Source organism: Theropithecus gelada, chromosome 2, assembly GCF_003255815.1.
Source record: "Theropithecus gelada isolate Dixy chromosome 2, Tgel_1.0, whole genome shotgun sequence".
NCBI classification, from domain to species: Eukaryota; Metazoa; Chordata; class Mammalia; order Primates; family Cercopithecidae; genus Theropithecus; species Theropithecus gelada.
This window is the reverse complement of record NC_037669.1, coordinates 18,209,320-18,233,245: the sequence shown is the minus strand read 5'-3', so window position 1 is coordinate 18,233,245 and position 23,926 is coordinate 18,209,320. Positions and strand designations below refer to the sequence as shown.

Genomic DNA, 23,926 nt, shown 5'->3' with positions numbered 1-23,926 from the left:
GCAGGCTGCCCCCACACTGCCTTTTTGCCTCAGAGTGCTATGATGAGGTCACCAGCCAACTCCTTCTTCAGAATATGCCAGGTGAGAAGCAGCCTTCACATTCCCAGGGCCATATCTCCGGGGTGCAAGAACTTTCCAACCCCAATAGGATCTTCTCTGACAGCAGGCCCAGAGCAGACCAGCAGATCCTACAGCTCAGCAAGCATCGAGTCAGACACCCTCCTGCAGAGAATCCAAGCCTCCCTGCCTGGGCTCTGGAGTCCCTGTCACTTGGCTTGGGGGAGGAAGGGACATGCTACAGAAATTTCAGTTAGGCTGAAAATCTATGATTCCCCAAACTCCCTACTTCCACAAATTTCCCCTAACTTTCCTTCTCTTTATATAGCCTGAATGTGAGTGATGGTCACAGGACCGTCTTGGGCCTTTTCAGTAAGCCCTACAGGGCAATGTCTAGCATCTCCTCTTGAGAATATATTTAAATGTGCTGTTTAACTGCAGTATGGTGTGAGATTAGAAGCTGGGGTAGAAGGGACCCCCAGGAGAAATTCAGCAATGTCTAGATAAATTTAGGGTGTTTCAACTAGGGGTGGAAGAACAACCAGCACTTGGTGGGTAGAGGCCAGAGATGCTGTGAAACATCCTGCAATGCATGGGACAGCCTCCCACACAAAGAATTACAGACCGAAATGTCAATATTACCAAGGCTAAGAAACCCTGCTCTAAAGCCAGGTGGCATCCGTTAAGATACTGGTTCTATCTCCTATTACTCTGTGACCTTTGGCTAATAACTTAGTTTCCTGGTGCCTCAGTTTCCTCACATTAAAACTTGGAGAGTTATAGTATCTTCCTTTTAGATTGTCGTGTGTATTAATAAGTTTATGTGCTCAGTTTTTTAAAAGGGCCTGGAAAATGGAAAGTGGCAAGTGTTGAACAAATAAAAAATAAGAAGATTGTCTCCAGTTTGGGGGATTCAACTGAAATTTCAAGTCGAAATCCCACAGAGGTTATATGCCTCTAGGTTTACAAATAACATTTGTCTGTAATTTTCTTTTTCAGTTATTTTCCTTTTCTATATTTGGAAACAGTTTATATGAGGTATATTTTTCTCTTCCTTGAAAGTTAAAAAAAAAAACTTCATTCACAGACCCATCAGTACCTGACTAGTACCACCTTAGCTGGTCATTTTTAGGTCATTATGATATTTTAAAGGAAAATAAGTAAACTAATGTGGCATCATAATGTTGGGGGCTCCTCACCCATATATACATTCTGTCAGTCTTGTGGGAAACATTTTCAATAGGAGCTTGTTTACGTTTTAACAAAGCAACCCAAAGAGTATGAGCAGAAAGCACCTCTGCAAGAGTATATATTTTTATAAGAATCATGGGCAAGTCAGTTTCAAGATTTATGGTAACATGTGAAGTAAGAAAACGTCTCTGTAAGGAAAAGTCATTGGAAAATCCTGAGGCATATTTTCGCCGGCAAGTGCTGGGTTGTTGGAGAAAGGAGGTCTGCAGAATCATTTAAGAAAAGTCATGCAGCCTAACACCAACCTTCCTGTAGGCACAGGCTGTAAAAGAAATTGGACTCTAAGCAAGAAAAGAAAATAGGAATACTTACCCAATTGAATTTTGTAAACACTGAGTAACTACTCTGAAGAACTCTGTTGCAGTTCTCAGAATTAAAGCAGCTCATTTCTTGCTCCCAACGAGTTTAAACCATAGTTATATAAATATGCAAAGTATAATCCCAAACGGTGATGGTATGCTTGTTATCAAGTTGAATATGTTGAGTTCTACGAGCTGTATCGTAACTGTATAGTCTTGAAAGACCTCGGCCTGGGTCATTCTCAAACAAATTTGACTTTTCTGAAGGCACTAAGACACCAAGATTATCCCATGGTGATATGACATCAATTTGAAGGTACCCTGCTTGATGAGTTGTGTAAATTAAGTGAAGTATGCATGTATAAAAGGCCCAACTGCATCTAATTCATTCTATGGAATCATGTTCAAGATGTCATATGGGATGTAACAGTAATGCCTCTCATGCTGAATAGCATTTTACAGTTTTAAAACTCTTTTTACTTACTCCATCTCACCCGAAGCTCACAGCATCTTTCTGAGTTAGGTGAAATTAACCACTTTTGGAGAAACATAAACAGAAGTTCAAAGAATATTACTCGATAGGCAGTATGGGTGCTATGGTCTGAATATTTGTCCCCACCCTGGATTCATACACTGAAACAGAATCACCAATGTGATCAGAAGGTGGGTCCTTTGGGAGGAGATTAGGTCACGAGGGTAAAGCCTTATAAATGGGATTATAAAGAGGACCCACAGAAGTGCCTTGCCACTTCCACCATGTGAGGATGCAGCTAGAAGGGGTCCTCTATGAACTAGAGAACAAGCCTCCGAAACTGTGAGAAGTCCATTTTTGTTGCTTATAAGCCACCCAGTTTTGGGTATTTTCTTATAGCAGCCCAAATGAAAAACATGGATTATCAAATGTAATTTTGAGCAAGTTATTTAATTTTGATGTGTCTGTTTCCTTATATTAAAAAGCTAGGCCAATATAGTGGTATAAATATTAAAGTCATATACAAGAAAGACGTGGTTTAGATATTTTCTGGACCAAAGTGAATACAAACACATAGGGGGCAGTACTCACATAGTTTAAAGCAATGTGTGTTGCCTGGAGCTTTACGACACAGTAGCATTATAAAATAAAGCTTTAAACAAACATACAAATATTAATCATTTTATAAGTTCTTCAGTGTTTATAGACTGAAGGTAATTCCAATCAGACTGATTTTTCTTCTAATGCCTTTTGAAAATTTGAGCACGGACCCGTAAGCTTATGGAAGTTGAGTGCCAGTAGGGATATCACAGTACATCTGGTGCAATCTTACTTTATAAATGAGGAGAGTGAATGTTAGCAAAAAGAGTTTTCCAAATTCATATACCTGGCCCCTCCAGAGTTAGATCTAATAACCATAAAAAGTACATTTACACACTACCGTTTTTAGATTTTTTTTTGCACCCAGCATCATTGTGACTGGAGGTGGGAGTAGGACAGGGAGGAACTTTGGCAGCCTGATGCCCAGGCTGGACAGGTGCAGAGCCACAGTGAGGTGGCTAAAAACCAAAAGCTCTACAGGAAGAAGAGCCTAAGAGACCACAGAAGCGGAAGACAAACTTGGCTCTAAAAGAGTCTTTTAACAAAGCAACCCAGAGGGTGTGAGCATCAAGCACCTCTTCCGAAATGTAACTTATTTTATAAGGCTCATGGACAAGTCTGTTTCTGGATTTATGACCAAGACATGAAGGGAATTCTCTCCTTTCTCCTGTCTCCTTGGCATCTTGTTCCCCAGATCCAGAGGAGGAGCGCTAGTCCATTGATTCAGAAATCTGGAGGCTTCTAAAGTCTTTTCCCGGCAGATCTTGAGAGCTGCCATCTACAGCATTGTTTTCATAAGAAAATTAATTACAGAAACAAAATAACTGACTTAAATGAACCTCTGGTGGGAACTGGATAGCAGTCTGCATCTTGTTCTCCGGAAGAACTTTTCCAAAACAAATAAACAAACAAACAAACCCAGAAACAATACATTTAGGAAGGCCACATATTCTAGAAGCCTCCCAGGCAAGGTTGCAGACCATTCTCCACTCCCATCCCACCCCACCCTTACTTCCTCACCTCCTCTTCCTCCTCTCAGGCAAGGTTGCAAGCCATTCTCCACTCCCATCCCATCCCACCCCACCCTTACTTCCTCACCTCCCTCCCTCCCTCCCCCCTCTTCCTCCCTCCCCCCTCTTCCTCCCTCCCTTCCTTCCTTCCTTCTGACAATTTTGCTCTTGTCGCCCAAGCACAAACTAAGTTTCTTTCTCTTTTTCTTTTCCGAAACAGAGTTTTGCTCTTGTTGCCCAGGCTGGAGTGCAGTGGCGCAATCTCAGCTCACTGCAACCCCCACCTCCCTGGTTCAAGCAATTCTCCTGCCTCAGCCTCCTGAGTAGCTGGGATTACAGGCAGGCACCACCACGCCTGGATAATTTTTTTGTATTTATGTTAGAGACAGGTTTTCACCATGTTGGCCAGGGTGGTCTTGAACTCCTGACCTCAGGTGATCCACCCACCTAGCCTCCCAAAGTGCTGGGATTACAGGCGTGAGCCACCACACCCGGCCCCTCCTCCTTTTCTTCACAGGCATAATAGGCACTGTTTAGGTCTGAAGATGGAACTATCATGACTTTTGCTTACTATGCTAAGAAATCGGAATTATAATGAAAAAAAAAACAGAGAGAACATACTGATAGACTAATTTTGCCTTAGAGGAACTCCTACACAATATGTATGATTTCCCCCCGCAGAGTTGACTTCAATATGTACTTTTGTTCTGTTAGACATCCTAGGGCCATTTTATATGCTGAGAAAATGGTATTTTATGTTGACATTGTAACTTTTTTCTACAACAGTACTGTTTTTCCGACTGGTGGACGTATGAGAATTTACCTTTATCTGAATCCCAGGAACAGCAATATTATTCTATATTATCTTGAGTAGATACTCTGCAGTCAAAATAAAGAGCAAAGTACATTACCAATATCATATCAACTAGTGATTTTTGTTGTTGGCTATTTTTTTTTTTTTTTCCTGTAAGGGCTAAATTTGATGTTACCCTTGAGTTTTTCCAACTGGAACCTGCCAGGAAGCTTACTAGTTACACAAGTGTTAGTAAAACGTGAAAAAAAAAAAAAAAAAAAAAAAAAAAAAAAAAAAAAAGACCAGCAGTTGACTGACTGATTTGGCTGTAATCTTGTTTCTGCATCTTCCTAGCTGTGTGACCTTGTGCAAGTTAGTTAACCTCTCCTGACTCAGTTTCCTCAACTGTAAAATGGAGGTAATTGCAAGGTTGTGGTGAGGATGAAGTGAGGAGTATTTGAAACACCCAGCGTGGTGCCTTACAGCCAGGAAGAACTCAATTCAAGACTTGCTATTATTGTTAGTTTTAGACAAATGTTAGACAAGGGTGTACTTTGTTCCCATCTGCTCATGTGCCATTTGACCATTAGAAGCAGCCACTGGTCTCAGTTACCTTGACAGAATGAAATATCGACTTCCTCTGGGTCCTCTGGCTGTCTACAGAGCAAAGAAAGGCACAGGCCCGCCACTCATTTCCCTGCCCACTCATTTGTGCCTCCCGACCGGACCCAAATGTTCCAAAGCAGGGAGTGTTAGGCCGAAAGGACTCAAATAACTGCAATTCTTATTTGTTTCTATAGCCATCGTCGCAACGAATTTCCACTCTTTTAAAACCAGGATTGATTCTCTCTCCCGGAGCGAGATGATATAAATGACACTCGGCTTGTACAAATCAGCATTGTGTAGCCCATGAGAAAGCCATGGGAGAATCCGGACCACCAACTCCCTAAACTTGCACAGCTGGTATTCCCTCTTCAGGCCTGTTTCTCTATTCATAAAAGGAGCGGGGTTGCAGCAAAACGCTCCCCCAAACCCCTCCTCCCGCCCCAAGTTAAAAGAAAAAAAAAGAGAGTCGGGTGGGTGGCTCACACCTATAATGCAGCACTTTGGGAGGCCGAGGCAGGAGGATCGCCTGAGCCCGGGAGGTGGAGGTTGCAGTGAGTCAAGAGCGCACTACTGCACTCTAGCCTGGGGAGAGTGAGACCTTGTCTCACATACCAAAAAAAAAAAAAAAAAAAAAAAGAGAAAAAAAAAGTCCATTTATCATTTATCTCCCTCCTTATGGACTAAAGAAACGCCCGGGCGTGAACACGGAACACCGCAGGGTAGCCAGGCCCCGGGGCTCCCACCACTGGCTGGCCGGCGTGGCGGGGCGGGGGCTGGAGCACCGCCCGGAGCGTGCCCACGCCGCCCCGCCTCCAGCCGCCGCGCCGTCGCGCAGTGGGCTCGCGGCCGCGCGCAACAGGCCGTGCCGGGTGAGTGGGGCGCTCTCGCTGGCAGCCCAGCGCCGGGGCACGCCTGGTCGTGCCGGATCCCGCGGGGCGCGCGCTGCTGCTTTAGGCACCTGGGCCCGGGTGCGGGTGTGGGAGACCTGTCGGTCGGCGGGAAGCCTCGGTGGCAGGCTTTATGGTTGCCGGACCTGGGACGCGCGCTCAGGCGCCCCACCTCCCCGGAGACCGGGGCAGGGTGGGTGCAGCCCGGATCTAGGGGTATGGTCGCGGAAGCCTTGGGCACAGAGAGTCGCACAAGTGCCCTGCTAATGGTCGCGACCCGGGTTACGAGCGCGCAGAAAGTTTGGAGGTTTGGCAAGGAGGGTGGTGCCGGCTTCCGCCCGCTGCTGGCAGAACTGCCTGTGCGAGCGCGGCCTCCACGTGGGCTGCGCCGCCAGGCGTCAGGTCGGGCCTAAGAGACACGCTCTACAGCTGGGAAACCTGAAGTTCAGGTGTGTGGGGAGAAGGGCAGCTGCGTTACATCATAGGCTTCCAATTCATTTACCAGCAAATAATTCCACAGCGATTGGCCGACAGCTGGGTTGTCCAACAGGTTACTGAGACCAGGTTATTCACTGTTTTCAGGAAGGATAGACTGGGAGGAAGAGGATCTGATTTTACCACTCGTTAGCTGTAAATCTGGTGTCTCGGGTTTCGTATCACTAGGCTCATCTTTGAGCGGAGGAACCTGATTGACCCAGCTTCTGCTGGTGCTGGTTTTTGCCTCCAGGACATCAAGCTTTGTAACATCAAAGTCACCAAAATACATTGAGGTATAGTCCGTGTCCTCTCTAAAATCAAACTAAAAAATAGCTACTGATCACCCCTTTAGGTCAATAGGAGAACCAGTTTTCCCTCTGGATTGATTAACATGTCTCTGAGCCAAAAAGAAATGTTTTAGGTCTGGGCAACCTTGTTACAAACAATATATAATTTCTGACAGCCGTGTGTGTTTAACTGAGCTGCGTTTGACTGTTGTCCTCCATTAGTGGACCGAAAATTCATCTAGAGAGCGTATTACGTTGATGCAGATTTCTCGGCCGCAGCCGTCAGAAGTGGCAATCCAGTGGGCTTGATAAGGGACCCAGAAATTTGCATGCTAACAACCTTGCTGGTAACTCTGAACTGTATTCGGTAAAACAGTGCCCAGGGGATGTGGAAACTCATACTTCCCTCCCCCGCTTTAGTAGTAACTACTGATGTCTAAAGTGCCTTTTAGCTTTTACGATACTGTTGAATCCTGAAGTGACAGCTGCCATCAGAAAAATAATCCCCTCTGCACAAACCGTCTGTTTTTTCCGTAACTGTTTTGTGTAAGGCCTTTGTGATTTGTCTCCAAAATTGTATACAGACAAAAGATGAAAACGTGAAAAATTCAGCAAACATTTCTTGAGGACCTCCTATGTACCACACCTTGCTTGTTTCTGGGGATATACAAATCCTTTCCTTCAAGAGCTTCCTCACGTCTTCATGTCCTCAAATATTATGGAAAAGGAGTTTAGGGTACCTTTAAAATATAGTGACTCTCTATCTGTTACCTGTAGTATGGTTGTCAACATTGATTTTCTTATAGGGTTTATCTGTGGGGTAGTCACCAAAGTATGAACCGTAAATCTTTTAGTCTTTTTACATTTAATGCTTATAGTCAACTGAAATGGAAAGCAATTGCTTTTCAAAAACTTCTGTGATTTTATAGAAATATTTACTCCTATTGGGGTGGTCTCTGAGGCTTATGGGCAAGATTGTGTTGGCTGTACTATTCTAGACAAAGCATTGTCTTCTTTAATTACTATAGTATTGGATTCTAAGATAATGTGTTTTACTTTTTGCTGTTCCTGAAATTGTGATATGTAGCTTAAGACTTTCATATGTTTAATGTGGTAGGATGCTTCATCTATTCTTCCCTCTGCTCTAGAAAGCTGTTAAAAGGAACGGTTGTCTTACAGTATGAGTAGTGTGAGAATCAGAGAAATAGTTTATTTGCCCAGAAACCTCTAAGCTTAGGCTCCAATTAACTGAGCCTTAAATCATTTCAATATGAACATAGAGAAACAAATGATGTAACTTTTTGCAGTATGGGTAGTGAAATTTATATTCTAAGGAGAGCATTTGTTACACAGTATTGGGGTATATTTTGTTAGTGATTGTAGATGGGAAAGATTCTTTTAAGTGATTTTTTTTGGCATAAGTGTTTTGCGTTCTTTGTTTAGCCACACTTTCTGGTGAATATGCTTATACTGTATTCATATATTATGCTTAAAGAAAACAAGCTTTTCCTTTGCATCTTCCTGCTGCTCTCTCCCCTTAAATTTTAAACGGAACAATTGTGAGCGATAAGAGATGTGTGGCTGAATATAAAATTACTGTATAGGGTGCCTTTAGTAATACAAACCTAATAAACCCATCTAGGTTTTTAAAAATTAAACGTGAGCAATGTGTGTGGTCCCCAAGACCATCCTTAGTTCAGCAATTTGCTAGGAGGACTTGGCTGATTTATTACAGGGAAAGGATGCCAAGCACAGTCAGCAAAGGGAAGAGGCACATGGGGTGAAGTTCTGGGGAGACCAAGTGCAAGACTCCAAGGGTCTTCGAGCGGCCACACCGGCTGCGCTCAGTTGCTGCAGCAGCTAGTTGTGTCAACACTTGTGAAATGTTGCCAACCAGGGAAGCTTGTTAGAGACGCAGTGCCCAGGGCTTTTACTGGGGGCTGGTCACTTAGGCCGCCCCTGCCTGGCACATACCAACATTTCCAGACTCCTAGAGGAAAGCAGGTGTTGGTATAAACCGTAATGATTGTACGTTTTAGGCATGGTGAACCACTCCTATCAGTTAATGGTGGTGGAAACTCTCCCAAAATCTTAAGTTCTCAGACGTCGGCCACAAGCTGCAGTTTCAAAGGATAGCAGTCAGGCCTGTTGTGGAACCTCTTCTGCATAAGCAGTACCCCTTGCCGAATCCATTTTTGTATCTCTTTGTATTTCTACATCACTTGAGAGTTCCATGTACTAGCTATGCTGTGCCTTCCCGAAGCCTTAGTTCTTTCCTTGAGAATTCAAGCTGGTCTGTTTCACTTAAAGGAAACATTTTCAGAAAATGTGTCTTACTGACCACATATCCTAAACACGAAAGTTTATTTTTTTTTTCCTAAGCTTAAAGCTTTACCCTTCTCCTGTAGGATTTTAGTATCCATTTGTATTCGTTTTCCACCATGTCCTGCGTTTCCTTATCAAAAGCACTTGGCCTTTTGAAGGAACTGAGCTGTTTAGAGGGTTTTATATTTTGACATTTCCTTTCTTAATCTGTTCAGTTTACATCTGGATTTCATTCTAAAGGTTCTTAAGTCGCAACACATCCCACAGTATGCAACACATTGTTCCAGGATGCTTACTTCCCAAGCCAAAACATTAATTCCACTTAGTCTACAGTGTAGCTGAAATACTGCTTAGTTCTAATGACAAAAGGGCAGAGAACAGTATTCTTGCAATTCTGATAACTCACCAAAGTAGGAAACTATACCATTTATAAATAACAAGTCTTTGAGAAATTTTGGTTTTTATAAGCACAGTGGTTCTTAACCTTGTCGGGAGATAGGGACTCCTTTAAGAATCTGCTGAAAGCAATGGAGTCTCTTCCCAGGGGGAAAGGACTTTAAGATAGAATTTTGCAGTCTCAGGAAATTTAAATAATTTGAATTACAGTTCTTGGAAACAGATGAGGGAGACCTAGCCTTTAAGTATCAATAGTTGTGGTTTGGAGGCAGTTCTGAAGGAGCTTTGCAAGGCTTGGCTGAGTGGCTTCTGCTACTCAGCAGTGTCAGCAGCAGAAGCATCACCTGGGAGCCTGTTGGAAATGTAGACTCTCAGACTCCACCTTGGAGCTAGTGAATCATCTCCTGCATTTTATTGAGATGCTCAGGTGATCTGTGTGCACATTGAAGTTGGAGAAGTGCTGTGTTAGGGGTCAATGATATTGGTATTATTTAATACCTTCAGTTAAAAAGTTATAGTTTTTTCAAGACTTTAGATGTAACTACTTTTAACCTTCACTTTTCAGCCTTTAGGGGCTTTATTTGTTTCTTTAAACGAAGGGGAGTTTTTGATAAAAGTGGCAGTTTTCAGGAATAAGCTCAGAGTTGGAAGTGAGGAGGTTCAGGTGGTTAGTGGAGACAGGAGAAGGCAGTGGCGTGCTCCCGCCACCAGGAGACACTGTGGGTCCAGGGTGCATTGATTGGCCTGCGCAACAGTTGGGGTGGTGCTGCGGTGAGGAGCACCTGGAAGTGGGCGGCTGTTAATTGTTCTCTAGTCGAATGTTTGTAACTCAGAGTACATCTAATTAGATGCGGGCCCTGATGCTGATGGGAGCCAAATCCAAGATATTTGACTTTGCTGTGTCAAGGACCACAGGCTGAACCTATGAGTAGGAACTGCTGAGACAGTTGAATAGGTTTATTTGGGATAATTATACTGCCTAATAAATAATACCATGACATAGTGCTTGTGTAAAAGAAAAACACGTTCTTCTTTAGATGAATATGTCATCTGAGTGGTGGTTGAGGCTGAATCATATCTTAGAAGAAACGACATTGGCTTAAGGCTGTCTCCTCTCCTGGGGGAAGTAGCTTTGACCTATGAGAGTTCTCATGAAGGTGTAATGGTCATTCAGTTGCGTGTGTGCGATCCACTAACACCAATCCTGGCACCTAACCATATGTGTTTTGTTCTTTTGGTAGGTTTGCATTTCTTTATTGCTTTGTCTTGAAGACAGAACGATGCCAAAGAAAGCAAAGCCTGCAGGGAGTGGGAAGGAAGAGGGGCCGGTTCCCTGTAAGCAGATGAAGGTAGAAGCAACTGGGGGGCCTTCAGCTTTAAACTTTGACAGTCCCAGTAGTCTCTTTGAAAGTTTAATCTCGCCCATCAAGACAGAGACTTTTTTCAAGGAATTCTGGGAGCAGAAGCCCCTTCTCATTCGGAGAGATGACCCCGCACTGGCCACATACTATGGGTCCCTGTTCAAGCTAACAGATCTGAAGAGTCTGTGCAGCCGGGGAATGTACTATGGAAGAGACGTGAATGTCTGCCGGTGTGTCAATGGGAAGAAGAAGGTTTTAAATAAAGATGGCAAAGCACACTTTCTTCAGCTGAGAAAAGATTTTGATCAGAAAAGGGCAACGATTCAGTTTCACCAACCTCAGAGATTTAAGGTAACCAGTTTCCCCATTGCAGAATCCTCATACATTTTAAAGTACTAACATTTGGCCACATACCAGCTCAAGGGTGAATACATAGTTTGATGATGGTTAGCTTCCTGCCAGTTTGAGAAGGGGTAGCACCTCTTTGGTCTAAATGCATTCTAACTAGGTTTAAGATTAGGTGTTATGTTTTGGCTAAACTGTTAGAAACTCCAGCAACTCAGGGTAGACATTGTTGGGTATCATCGAGCTGCAAAAACTATACTGCAAGTTTATAAAGTCATTAAAGTGGCAGTACAACTGCAGGAGTATGTTCTGTGAGCCAGTTTATGTTTTTCTATATGATAGACATTTCTATTTGGTTTGTCACATCACCGTAATTTAAGGCATGATAGCATCAAGGTGATCATTTTTTCCCGAAGTTGCCTCCCTTTACTGCCTGCGTCTAAATAGAGGCTTCAGAGCTATGACCAGATCACATGCTAGATGCAAGTTCGATAAAGAGACTTCACCCTTAATGACACCCGAATGGGTGACATTGAGGTACAGGGTCCTGGAACTGCTCCTGGTAAGGCTTCATAGATGGAGGAAATCTTTGCTTTGCAAATGCAGAGGACTGGCAAATTTTTAACTTTTTTTCTATATCAGGGATTGACGTTTGGGAAATAATTTGCCTCCTCTATGCTCGGTTTCTACATTTATAAAATGCAGATTTAGTATGAGCTAATTTGTTTTCCTCAAGGTTTGAGATCTGTATCTCATCTCATGACAGATGGCCCAGAACAGGTGAGGGGCTGGTCTGGATTTTAGATAAACTTTTATCCCCATTCAGAAACCCCCTTCTGTGACCCTCCGTTAAGTCAAAATGGCAACATGGGAGGAGAAAGAGCGGGGTTTGTGAGGTTCCATATTGAGAGGAATGAATTCTGGCTTTATTGATGTTTTCTGAGGCTCTGTTGTCAGTTACCAATAGTGTTTCCAGTGATTTAACTTGAGGTGGCTTGTTACATCCCACTGGCCTTCATCTGGTGAATACCCCTCTCTTTCTTTCTTGTCTAAAAGATCTTGAACCTATTCATACTCTGTATGAAGTATGAGTACTCTTAGATTCAAGACAAGTCCTGATTCCAGCTATTCCATCTCAAGCAATCATACGACGTTGAAATGTCCCTGAAATGCTAACCTTGTGGCCTAGGCTCTCAAAAAGAATATACAAATCATTTGTCAGACCAAGTTATGATTTGAATTCAGAAAATATGGACACCATCAATAAAATGCTTCTCGCTGAGCTAGTCCTTGACTAGAAGTAGCGCTTGTAAGAGTGGTGTTTAGAAACCTGAAAACTGTATAAACATAAATGAATTCAGTGAATTTGATTGCGTGTACTTTGGTCATAGACCAGCAGAGAGGTGATGTTTGGCATATGTGTGGTATCCACTGTGGCTGTCATTTCTCTACTTTAGAATCATCTCCCCGCAGGACTTTTCTCTGCTCATCCACTAAAGCCCTGCACGTTCCTCGTCTGGGATTCCAGTGTCCAACAACCTGTTTCTTTTGCCTTGTTGACTAGGCTCTGGCTGAGTTTCTTAAAGCAGGAAGGATGAGCTTTCTCAGCCCAAATTCAGCCCTCAGGCCAGACTAGGATGTGCCTTTTTTTTTTTTCAGGCTGAGTCTCGCTCTGTTGCCCAGGCTGGAGTGCAGTGGCATGATCTCAGCTCACTGCAAGCTCCGCCTCCCAGGTTCAAGTGATCCTTCTGCCTCAGCCCACCTAGTAGCTGGGATTACAGGCAGACATCACCATGCCCGGCTAATTTTTGTGTTTTTAGTAGAGACAGGGTTTCACCATGTTGGCCAGGCTGGTCTTGAACTTCTGCCCTCAGGTGATCCACCCATCTCAGCCTCCCAAAGTGCCGGGATTACAGGCATGAGCTACTGTGCTGGGCCTTTTTTTTTTTTTCAATCTCTTTCTACCACCCATACTGGAGAGACCTGTAAGCCATAGGAGCTCACTCTCTTCCACTAGAGTCTGGATTCTAAGTAGTATATTATGAGGTGGTTTGGCATTGTGTGTGTTTCTTTAGTAATGGGCTTATTAACATCAGAATAGAGGAAGTCTAGAAGCAGTTTATCCCTGGCCAGGTTGAGAGACTGTTAGAGTGAACATGCCACCCTTTGTTTATTGGGTCTCAGACTGTGCACAGCTTATTAGTATAGTTACTTTAAAAACGAGTAAGGGGGCAACCAGGGAGCCATAATAAGTTGTTTGCACTTGCTTTCGGTAATCCATATATTAAAAGTCCTGGTGAGAGGAATTATCACAATTATTTGCATTTTGCTTAGCAGACTAGAGTTTACCAAGTAATTTCATATATTTAAACTTTTGAACTTTCTAACAGGCATTTGAAATAGGGCAGCTTTTGTTCCATTTTTTTTTTCTTTCTCTGTTTTTTTTTTGAGACAGAGTCTTGCCCTGTCACCCAAGCTGGAGTGCAGTGGCGCAATCTCGGCTCACTGCAATCTCCGCCTCCTGGGTTCAAGCAATTCTCCTGCTTCAGCCTTCTGAGTGGCTGGGATTACAGGTGCATGCCACCACACCTGGCTGTTTTTTTTTTTGTTTTTTTTTTTTTTTTAGTAGAGATGGGGTTTCAGCATGTTGGCCAGGCTGGCCTCGAACTGCTGACCTTGTGATCCACCTGCTTTGGCCTCCCAAAATGCTGGGATTATAGGCATGAGCCACTGCACCTGGCTGTGGACTCCATTTTCTGTGTGAAAAAACGAGTTCACAGATGTGACCTTTCCATAGCTATTCCAAGCTGATAAGGGTTTCTGACTTCAAATTTAAGGCATTTTCCTACCATACTTTGAAAGATGTAAATTAAAATTTAGTAGGGCTTTTTGTATGTTTGCTTTTGCCTTTCTTTAGGCATATACGCGGACTTCTATTTTAGCCATGGCCTTGAGTTTGGATTCTGAGGGGTAGGTCAGTGGAGAGAGGAGGTCACAGCCAGCCAAGAGAGAGACTTCCGGCTTCTCCCTTCCATTGTTCTAGTTCCTCCTTGGACTCGCCGGATATCGAGTCCTGTGGTAAAGGAGAAGACAGGTTTCAGGAGCCTTGTTTGTGCTTGAGTCAATGTTAGTAAAGCAATATCGCTTGTATACTGCTGTGCAATTTAAATAGGATTTGTGATAAGTTGTTTTATGCTGTTCGCCACAGTGTTTGAGTGGGACTGGTAATATCGTTATCTTAAAGATAAACAACTGAAGTCACCTTGCTTGTAATTATAACTTGAACCGAGGTGGTTTGGCTCCAGATCTCTTCTAGTAGGCCACGGTTGGCAGATTCAGGGGCTAAAGGTCCTGGTGAAATAGAACAATTGTGCCATTGATAGCATTTTCAGTAACCTTTAAGAAGAAAAGAGACATATGCATCAGTTACAGACCCTGAGAGTTGGGTCGGGAACCATACAATCACCTACACAGTTCTGAAAGACCTCTCATACCGTCAGAGAGAGAAAGAGAGAGAGAGAAGCCCTGGTTTTCTAGTGGTTCCAGTTACTATATAAAAATAATTGCAGAACCAGGTCCTGTTGGCCTTTCCCTGAAATAAATTAGGCCCTTTTGGAGCTCTGTTAACTCTTTGGAGCTATTCAGATGATATAACATTATTTTTTCTGTGTTAAGTAGAAACTCTGAGATCTATAAATAGAGAGACCCAGTGGTCTGTATAAAGATGTCCTTGGCTAAGTCCATGGCTCATACCTGTAATCCTAGCACTTTGGGAGGCCAGAGTAGGAGGATAACTTGAATCCAAGAGTTTGACACCAGTCTGGGCAGCAAAGTGAGACCATCATCTCTACAAAAAGAAAAAAAAAAAAAAAGAAAAAAATTAGCCAGGCAAGGTGGCATGCACCTGCAGTCCCAGCTACTTGGGAGGCTGAGATGTGAGGATCATTTAAGTCTGGGATGTCGAGGCTGCAGTGAACTGTGATTGTGAGCACACCACTGCACTTCAGCCTGGGTGACAGAGCAGACTGTGTCTTAAAAGTCGTCTTTTTTCGTACTGACTCAGTTCTTCCCAGTGGATGTTTTTAATACAGTGGATTCTTTTTCACTCCTGTGGTAGAAGGGACTCCCAAGCTGTGGTCATCGGTTTGCTCAGCAAATATTCAAATATATTGTCATGTAGTCTGTGTGCCAGGCACTGTACATTCATATGTTTAAAACTTTAGTCTCTTTAGTGTCCTGTGTGATTTGTCTTTTCTTAAATTATCTGAAGGGTATGGACTCTGGAGCCATGCTGCCTGAATTTGAATCCTGGCTCCATCGTTTACTAGTTGCATGTTCTCATGCCTCAGTTTCCTTGTCTGTAAACTGAAGATAATGATAGTACCCTCTCTAAACTGAAAGTAATGATAGTACTGTCTTTATGAGGCAGGGTTATTGTGAGGGTTGCATAATTAATATGTGTAAAGCACTTGGAGACAGTGCCTGGCACATAGGAAGTGCTAATATCTACATGGCCTAATTGCCCCCTCCTCTCTTCTCGTCAGCCTTGGTAAAATCAGACTTCTTTCTCTCTCATGGGAATATATGGCCCATCGCTAGGCCCCTCAGTCTGATGTCTGCTCTAAAGAGTTGATAGTAGAGAGAGGGAACATTACCCAGCCTGTTATTCCTTCTCTGTCTGTACCTTCTTCCTATGTGATCATTTCTGTTCCCATTGCTTTAAATATCCAGTTTGTGTAGGCAATTCCCAAGTGTAAATCTACAGTCCTTCGTTTCTGCCAGAACTTCAGACCGACTTAAAAGCATCTCCATGTGGGGGGTCTTAGCATCCCAAACTTAACATTCCTAATATAAAACTCTTTTTTTTTGTCCTGAAAACTTGTTTTTTGTAAGTTTTTTTGCATCTCATTACATGGAAAGGGGAACTGATTGCCCACGTCAAAAACCCAGGAGTATTTTTTTTAACTCCTCTCCATTACATTGAGTCTGTCAGCAAGTCCTGTCTGTCCTGCTTCTAGAGTGCATCCCACTCTTCTATTTCCCTCCATGCCTTTCTTACCACCCCAGTCATTTCTCGCTTGAGCTGCTGCCTGAGAAGCTTCCTCACTAGTCTCTCTGACTTCCACTCTTTTCTACAGTGCATTCTTCACACAGTAACCAGGGTGAGCTTTCAAAAATGTAAACTGGATTGTGTCCTTCCTTGCTTAAAAGGCTTCCGGACTCCCAGTTGCCCACCTTGTCAGTCTCCCCTTTATCTGTTCACATCTGTTGCATGGTGTTTCTGCACTGGAATGGAAGATTTTTGAGGCCATGGGTATTGGCTGTATCATTGCATAATTCCCAGTGTCTGGTATATAATAGTTGCGCAGTAAAGACTTCCTAAGTGAACAAGAGCATGCTCTTACTCTTATTTCTAATACATTTTTCACTCCCCCCCCCCCCCCCCCCCCTTTTTTTTCCTTTTTTGTAAAGGATGAGCTTTGGAGGATCCAGGAGAAGCTGGAATGTTACTTTGGCTCCTTGGTTGGCTCGAATGTGTACATAACTCCCGCAGGATCTCAGGGCCTACCGCCCCATTATGATGATGTCGAGGTAAGAGAGGGAGAAAATTGCTCCATGCTGGGAAGAACGAGTTGTTGAGAGCCTGGTTTAGTAGAGTTGTCAGGGTGAGTTCACATTATTCTCTAAGGCTCTTAGGTCTGTATTCACTCTTTCTGTGCAGTGTCTGGAGATACTGATTTCATCAAAATGTTGGGCCAAAGTAAATCCCACTAAACTGGTTTCCCATTCTGTCTCAAAGGAAGAGATTGTTTCCAACCTTACTAATTTAAAGAGCCACACATTCCTTTGAAACAAGTATTTATTGGATTTATCTACAGAAAGGTGTGCTTGGCTTTTCCTTTAATTTCACAAAGTATGGTCTTTAATAAGGTGAGGTCACAATCCTTCATCTGCTTTCATTTTGTTCTTTTTCAGTAGCTGCCAAAAATATGTATATATTTTCCATTTGTGAAAATCTTGGGGCAGCTTGAATGAGGGTCATGGTTTCACTTAAGCATTGGCATCTTGACAAGTGTTGATTTCACTTTGACGTGGCTGCCAAACAAATTTAACTCTTTGGCTTATGTATTCCATAGTTTTATTTTTGTCCTCATATAAGGTGTAAACACAGAGTTATTAGTAAAAAGTCCCCTTTTTCTCCTGTGGTAGCAATTTGACATCAATACATTTTCCCAAAATGTTATTTTTAATGTTTTTAATAGAATATTAAAATATCTTTGACTGATTTAAAGAATAAAAAATGCTAAGTTTTCCTGTCTCCCCAGGCCCTTTCAACATTCAGGATTTAGACCTTCAGTAATATCTGAAGCTTGGCTTTTCCATCAGAGATTATGGGCTTTCAGCTGTCTGATAGAAGATTTAAAGGAATGAGATAGTGGAATATAAAGAACTCAGCGAGGCTCTAAGAAAGTGAAAAGAATGAATATCAAGTGTCAGGATTCATGATTCCCTGTTTTTAAAAATAAAACCCAGTAGTGGCAACTTCCATTTAGCTGTGGAATGACATGCATTTCTCATCTTTCATTTTTATTTTTTATCGGAAACTTGTACCGTTGACCCTTGAGCAGAGTGGGGGTTAGTGCCGCCAACACTTGGTGCAGTCCGAAATCCGCTTGCAACTTTTGACTCCCCCAAAATTTAACAACTAGTAGCCTACCGTTGCCTAGATATCTTACTGATAGCATAAATTGGTTAACACTTAACTTTGTATGTTATATGTGTTGTGTACTTTATTCTTCAATAAAGTAATCTGGAGAAAAGTTATTAAGAAAATTGTAAGAAAGAAAATATATTTCTAGTACTGTATCAGTACTGTGAGTTTACATCATTTGTTTACAAGCTAAATTGTCCATCTGAAACGGTGGGCAGCCACAGCTGCAGGCCTTAGTCTACAGTACACATCAAGCAATTCAACTTTTTCTTGTAATGTTACAACTTTTTTCTGCTTCTCGGGAGTACTTGGAATAGCCGTAGTGGCACTTCATATGGGTCCCATGGTATTATTCAAGGCTTAAGGTGTTGCACTCAACATGATGAAAAATACACAAGAACTGTTGAGAGATCACGTTTTACTGTGATACACAATTCACTGGAGACAGGAACGGTTCATGTGGAGATAATTAGCATCACACTTGAGCTCATGGCAATAGCAACAGGAGGTAGTACAAAATTATTACAGTAGTACAATATGTACTAAAGTTAATTTTATTCAGCTATTCCATATTGCATCTTTAAGTTCGTTTACGTTTCTTGACTGCAAATGGTGACATGTATGGTCTAGAAGTATTTGTATGGGTAAGTTTTGATAAATTTTAACCTTTCGTAATAGATTTGTGAATATGTTATGGTAGTAGATGATAGACTAATATCTATATACGTTTTTATATTGGATGCATTTATGACATTCTTAATTCTTTTGATATTTTTCATGTTTTTCAAGTTGTTGCAAATCTCCCCCAAATTTTCCAATGTATTTATTGAAAAAAATCAGCATGTAAGCACACCTGCATGGTTCATCCCCATGCCGTCAGGCCAGGTGCAGTGGCTCACGCCTGTAATCACTTTGGGAGGCCAAGGCGGGAGGATTGTTTAAAGCCAGGAGTTCAAGACCAACCTGGGCAACAAAGCAACACCCCAAATTGTGACACTGCACTCCAGCCTGGCCAGCAGAGTGAGACTGTCTCTAACAGAAAAAAACAAAACAAACAAACAAAAAAAACCTATGTTGTTCAAGGTTCACCTATTTATTTGTCTAAGCCCTTAGAGGGCTGACACTCCGGAAGCCCTTTGTGTGTGACTTGTCAGGAAGCTCTCTGATGCCCCTGGGCCTTGTGGGTCTCTAGGTTTTCATCCTGCAGCTGGAGGGAGAGAAACACTGGCGCCTCTACCACCCCACTGTGCCCCTGGCACGAGAATACAGCGTGGAGGCCGAGGAAAGGATCGGCAGGCCGGTGCATGAGTTCATGCTGAAGGTATGTGATGACCATTGTGGGCACCTCATTGTTGGAGCCATTGTGGTTTTCTCTGTTGCTAAGACAAGTTCAGGCTCAAGGTTTAGAGTTCGTGTGCTGGTCCCCATGGGAATGGAGCCCTGGGTCTCAGGGCAGGGTGGCTCTCATTGCCGTCAGCCAGCACATGCAATTTCTGAAGGAGTCTTGGTGGTTTGCGCTTGGAGACGTGAGTTAAGGAAGTATTAAGTTCAGTTCCCAAATAACCTGTCTTCATGTGCAGTTCAAGTTCAATAGGAAGAAAGAGAATTCAGTGAACCATTTACTGCTCTAAAGGAAAAAGGGAAGCTCTGGCCTTGGTCAGCTTCTCCACATCTAAGACAGTGGTCAGCACAGGGCTGGAAGTTGCTTAGGCAGAGGATAGCCAGGGATCCCTTAGTTTTTTTTTGTTGCTAAAATTCCGGTGTGACTCATTTTCATCCTGGTTTTATGGCACACTATCTCTGTAGCCCCTGCATACAGTTACCAGAACAGTAGTAATCAGGAAAGCTCTTGAGGATTCTTTCTCCGGGGATTCGGGTGGCTTGATCACGTGCAGGTTCCTTGGCATCTTGCTGCTGAGAAAATCTGTCTTTGAGCAGTTAACATCGAAGGGAACGTAGCCAGTCCCTACCAGGAGAGGTTGTTGAGGAAAAGAATGTTACGGGGATAGTAGTTCCATGATTCAACTTTATACTCTTTCTTAAAACATGTAACTTAATTTCCTTTAGCATTAAAACAATAGTTATTTTAAACCATTCCAAAGATTCTGCCAACCTGACACATTTGCATATACTTATTGTTCTTCTTGTGTCTCGAAGTTATAATTAGTCTGTTTCTTACTCAGTGCCTTGTGTGTTTCTTGATTTCAAGATCCTTCCCTACCTCCCAGTAACGAAGGGAAACAATCTTGCTTTTTAGGATGGGTGCCTATATTATAGGATACTTCAATAAATAAACAACAGTAAAGGTAACCTTACTGGGTTTTTAATGCTTTCAGTCAGTGGTCATCAAACTGTAGCCCATGGGCCAGAAAATCTGGCCTACTGCCCGTTTTTGTGAAGAGTTTATTGGAACACAGCCACACCCATTCCTTAATGTACTGTGTTCACTCAGCACCAGCAGAGCGGACTAGTTGTCACAGAGATCACATGGCCCACAAACCAAAAACATGTACTGTCTTTCCATTTGGCTCTTCACAGAGTTTGCCAGCTTCTGCTTTTGTTGCACCATGTTTACATAGATCCGTGGTTGGTTATCTTTAAAGACTAAGCCATCAATAGTCTGGAGGTCAGGGCTGAGTTACTCAGGCTAATGACCTGGCTACTTGCTCTGCCCGAGAAGGTCAGGCTTCATAGTGGCCTTTAAGTGTAAAGGGTGTGGATTCTTTGTATTGTTGCCATGCCCATTAAACACGCAGTGAACACAGAGTCCATTAAGAGATGCCCTGAATCTCCTGGACGGAGAAAGACCATGTTGTGCAGTGTTGTTTAACTGTGTATGTGTATGTGCATGTGAGGTTTTTTTTTTTATTTTTTATTTATTTTTATTTTTTAGACAGAGTCTCGCCCTGTCACCCAGGCTGGAGGGCAATAGTGCAATTTTGGCTCACTGCAACCTCCGCCTCCCAGATTCAAGCGATTCTCCTGCCTCAGCCTCCCGACTAGCTGGGATTACAGGTGCCCGCCACCACGCCTGGTTAATTTTTTGTATCTTTAGTAGAGACAGGATTTCACCATGTTGGCCAGGCTGGTCTCAAACTCCTGACCTGGTGATCCACCTGCCTCAGCCTCCCAAAGTGCTGGGATTACAGGCGTGAGCCGCCATGCCCCGCCACCGCATCCCATCCACATTTGAGCTTTTAACCAGTGGGCCTCTTCAGGCGAAACCTTGTGTCAATGCCCAAAGATGATATAGGCTGAGTGGCTGTGGTTGAGGGATGGGCATGAGAGGGTGACAGTGGGGATCTTGGAGCCCTTATCTGCTGCTTGCCCCTACACCAGTGGCAGCCTGTGTGGTTCATCTGCAGACCCAGACTCCCAGGATGAGAGCACCCCTGTGATGGAAACACCGCTCTGTGGCTCAGGGATCTGACAGATCTGAGTTTGAATTCAGCTGCTCTCACTTATTAGCTGTATGTCCTTGGTCAAGTTATTTATCCAAATCTCAGTTTCCTCTTTATTAAAATGGAGATCATGATATTTACCTTGTAGGCTATGAGGATTGAAAAATTTTATTTTGCTGCCTCCTTTACAATAAAAATCTTTAGGTGGGGCGTGGTGGCTCACGCCTGTAATCCCAGCACTTTGGGAGGCCGAGGCAGGTGGATCACCTGAGGTCAGGAGATCGAGACCAGCCTGCCAACATGGAGAAACCCCGTCTCTACTGAAAATACAAAATTAGCTGGGCGTGGTGGCTCATGCCTGTAATCCCAGCTACTCAGGAGGCTGAGGCAGGAGAATCACTTGAACCCAGGAGGCGGAAGTTGCAGTGACCGAGATTGTGCCATGGCACTCCAGCCTGGGCAACAAGAGCGAAACTCCGTCTCAAAAAAAAAAAAAAAAAAATCTTTAGAGGCAATATCTGTATGTCTGTCTTGTTTTCCTGTTGCTTCTTGTCAAATTACCACTAAATCAGTGGTTTAAAACAACATAAATTCATTATCTTATGCTTCTGGAGGTCAGGAGCCCAAAAGGGGTTTCTCTGGGGTTGCTGTACTGCATTCCTTCAGGAGACTGTGGGGGAGGATGTTTACTTGCCTTTTCCAGCCAGGAGGGTGGGGCAAATGTGTATGAAATCAATGAAATATACAGTCATGTGCCACTTGACGTTTTAGTCAACAACAGACATATGTGACAGTTGTCCCATGAGGTTATAATGAAGCTGAAAAATTCCTATCACCTAGTGTTATCGTAGCCGTTGTAAAATGTTGTAGTGTGAAGCATTACTCACGTGTTTGTGGTGATGCTGCTGTAAACAACCCTACTTCTTTGCTAGTCGTATAGAAGTGTACAGTGGGGTCCTGGGTTCTCCCATTCACTTACCATCACTGACGGGCTCGTCCAGAGTATGTAGATGTACCATGTTTTATTGTTTATACTGTATTTTTACTTGTCCACATGTAGATATGTTTAAGTACACAAACATCATCGTGTTACAGTTTTCTACAGTATTCAGTACAGTCACGTGCTGTATAGGTTTGGAGCCTAGCAGCAGTAGGCTGCACCATGTAATCTTGGTAGTACCCTATACTACCTCGATCTGTAAGTACACTTTGATGTTTGCACAGTGACAAACCACTTTTCTCAGAACATAACCCCATTGTTAAGTGACGTGTGACTGTATACATAAGAGTCTCACTCAGGCTGGCACAGAGACACTCAGTGAACGATAGTTATAATTATCAGTAAAGCATTTACTTGAAGTACTGTCAGTTTGTTGTCATTCAGGGGAAATTTGCAACCAAGATAGCTCTTATGAATATACATCATGATATATTCCTGTTGCTTAAAGCTCGTATTTCTTGAGCTCTTTCTCCAGGGCTCATGGTCTTAACCATTGCACTAGACTGACTCTGTAGTTGCAGAGAGAAGATGAGCTGCCCTCCAGATTCCCTCTTTTCTCTGTAGGTAGCTGCTGTATGGAATGTTTTGGCCTGAGTGGGATTAGGAAGGAGGTAGCTCAGGGCAGGAGTAATGTGGGGAGAAGGTTTTGGTCCACTCACTTGGAATAGGGTAGGGGAGGCTCAGCTGCCTAGGAAAATGATGAATCTTTGATTACATCGGATTTTTCAGTTCAAATAAGGATTGTATAGTTTTTCAATTCATCCCAACATTCGTTGAGCCTGTGTTGAGTGCTAGGTGCTTTGCTAGGATAGGCTCTGAGAAAGACAAGAGTGTAAGATACAGACCCTGTGCCTGGGAGTACTCAAAAATTATCAGGAAGTGGGAAACTGGCAGATAAGATCATGTCATCCAATCACATGCCCATCATGGCCCTAAGAGCTTGGAAGCAGCACCTCTAACCCTCAGAATAATCCTGTAAGTTTTGGGGCTATGAACCTCCATTTTACAGATAAAGAAACTGAGACTTTGGGCAGGTAATTGCCAGATCATCAGCCAGTAAGTGGCTATGTGACTCTAAATTAAATTAAATTAAATTAAAGCTCCTCTAAATTAAAGCTCCTCCTGTTAACCACTGAAGCATGCAAGAGGGAGGAAGCAGGCTTCCCAGGCACAGGGTGTTACTATCCTTGATCCCTATATCAGGACAGGGTAGTCTCAGGTGAGTCTAGTCTCAGCTTGAGAATGAAAAGAGAGTTCCTCAGGCACTGAGAGCCCCTCGTGGATTGTGGTTAACAGTGACAGGCCCACGGACACAGAGAAGCTAGACTAGCTGCACATGACCTGAGCCCAGCGTATCGACTGCGTCTTGAGGTCGCGGTTTCTCGAATGGCGAACTGAGACTCAAAGCCCATATTTATCTCCCTGAAATAAAGAAGGACTGAGAAGGAATAGTTATTAACTTCTCTCCCCTTTCCTATTCCTTCCTTTAGCCGGGTGATTTGTTGTACTTTCCCAGAGGAACCATTCATCAAGCGGATACTCCTGCGGGGCTGGCCCACTCGACTCACGTGACCATCAGCACCTACCAGAACAAGTAAGCACGGCCTCCCAGCTGCGCACGCTAGGACGGCGCCGAGTCCTGGCCAC

General features: G+C 43.3%; 1 protein-coding gene across 4 annotated transcripts in view; it reads left to right on the top strand.

The window, feature by feature from the left end:
- The first annotated feature begins 5,880 nt into the window (after positions 1-5,880).
- The window catches only part of RIOX2 (ribosomal oxygenase 2), a 30,592-nt gene continuing 12,546 nt past the window's right edge, over positions 5,881-23,926 (top strand). For 2 of the 4 annotated variants that reach the window (XM_025376033.1, XM_025376031.1), the window contains exons 1-5: positions 5,881-6,424; positions 10,702-11,172; positions 16,639-16,758; positions 19,071-19,199; positions 23,770-23,873. In XM_025376033.1, the coding sequence (XP_025231818.1) occupies positions 10,741-11,172; positions 16,639-16,758; positions 19,071-19,199; positions 23,770-23,873 (785 nt within the window). In that variant the 5' untranslated portion in view covers positions 5,881-6,424; positions 10,702-10,740. The remainder of the gene's footprint in view (positions 6,425-10,701; positions 11,173-16,638; positions 16,759-19,070; positions 19,200-23,769; positions 23,874-23,926) is intronic. The other 2 variants (XM_025376032.1, XM_025376030.1) reach the window with 1 other exon arrangement.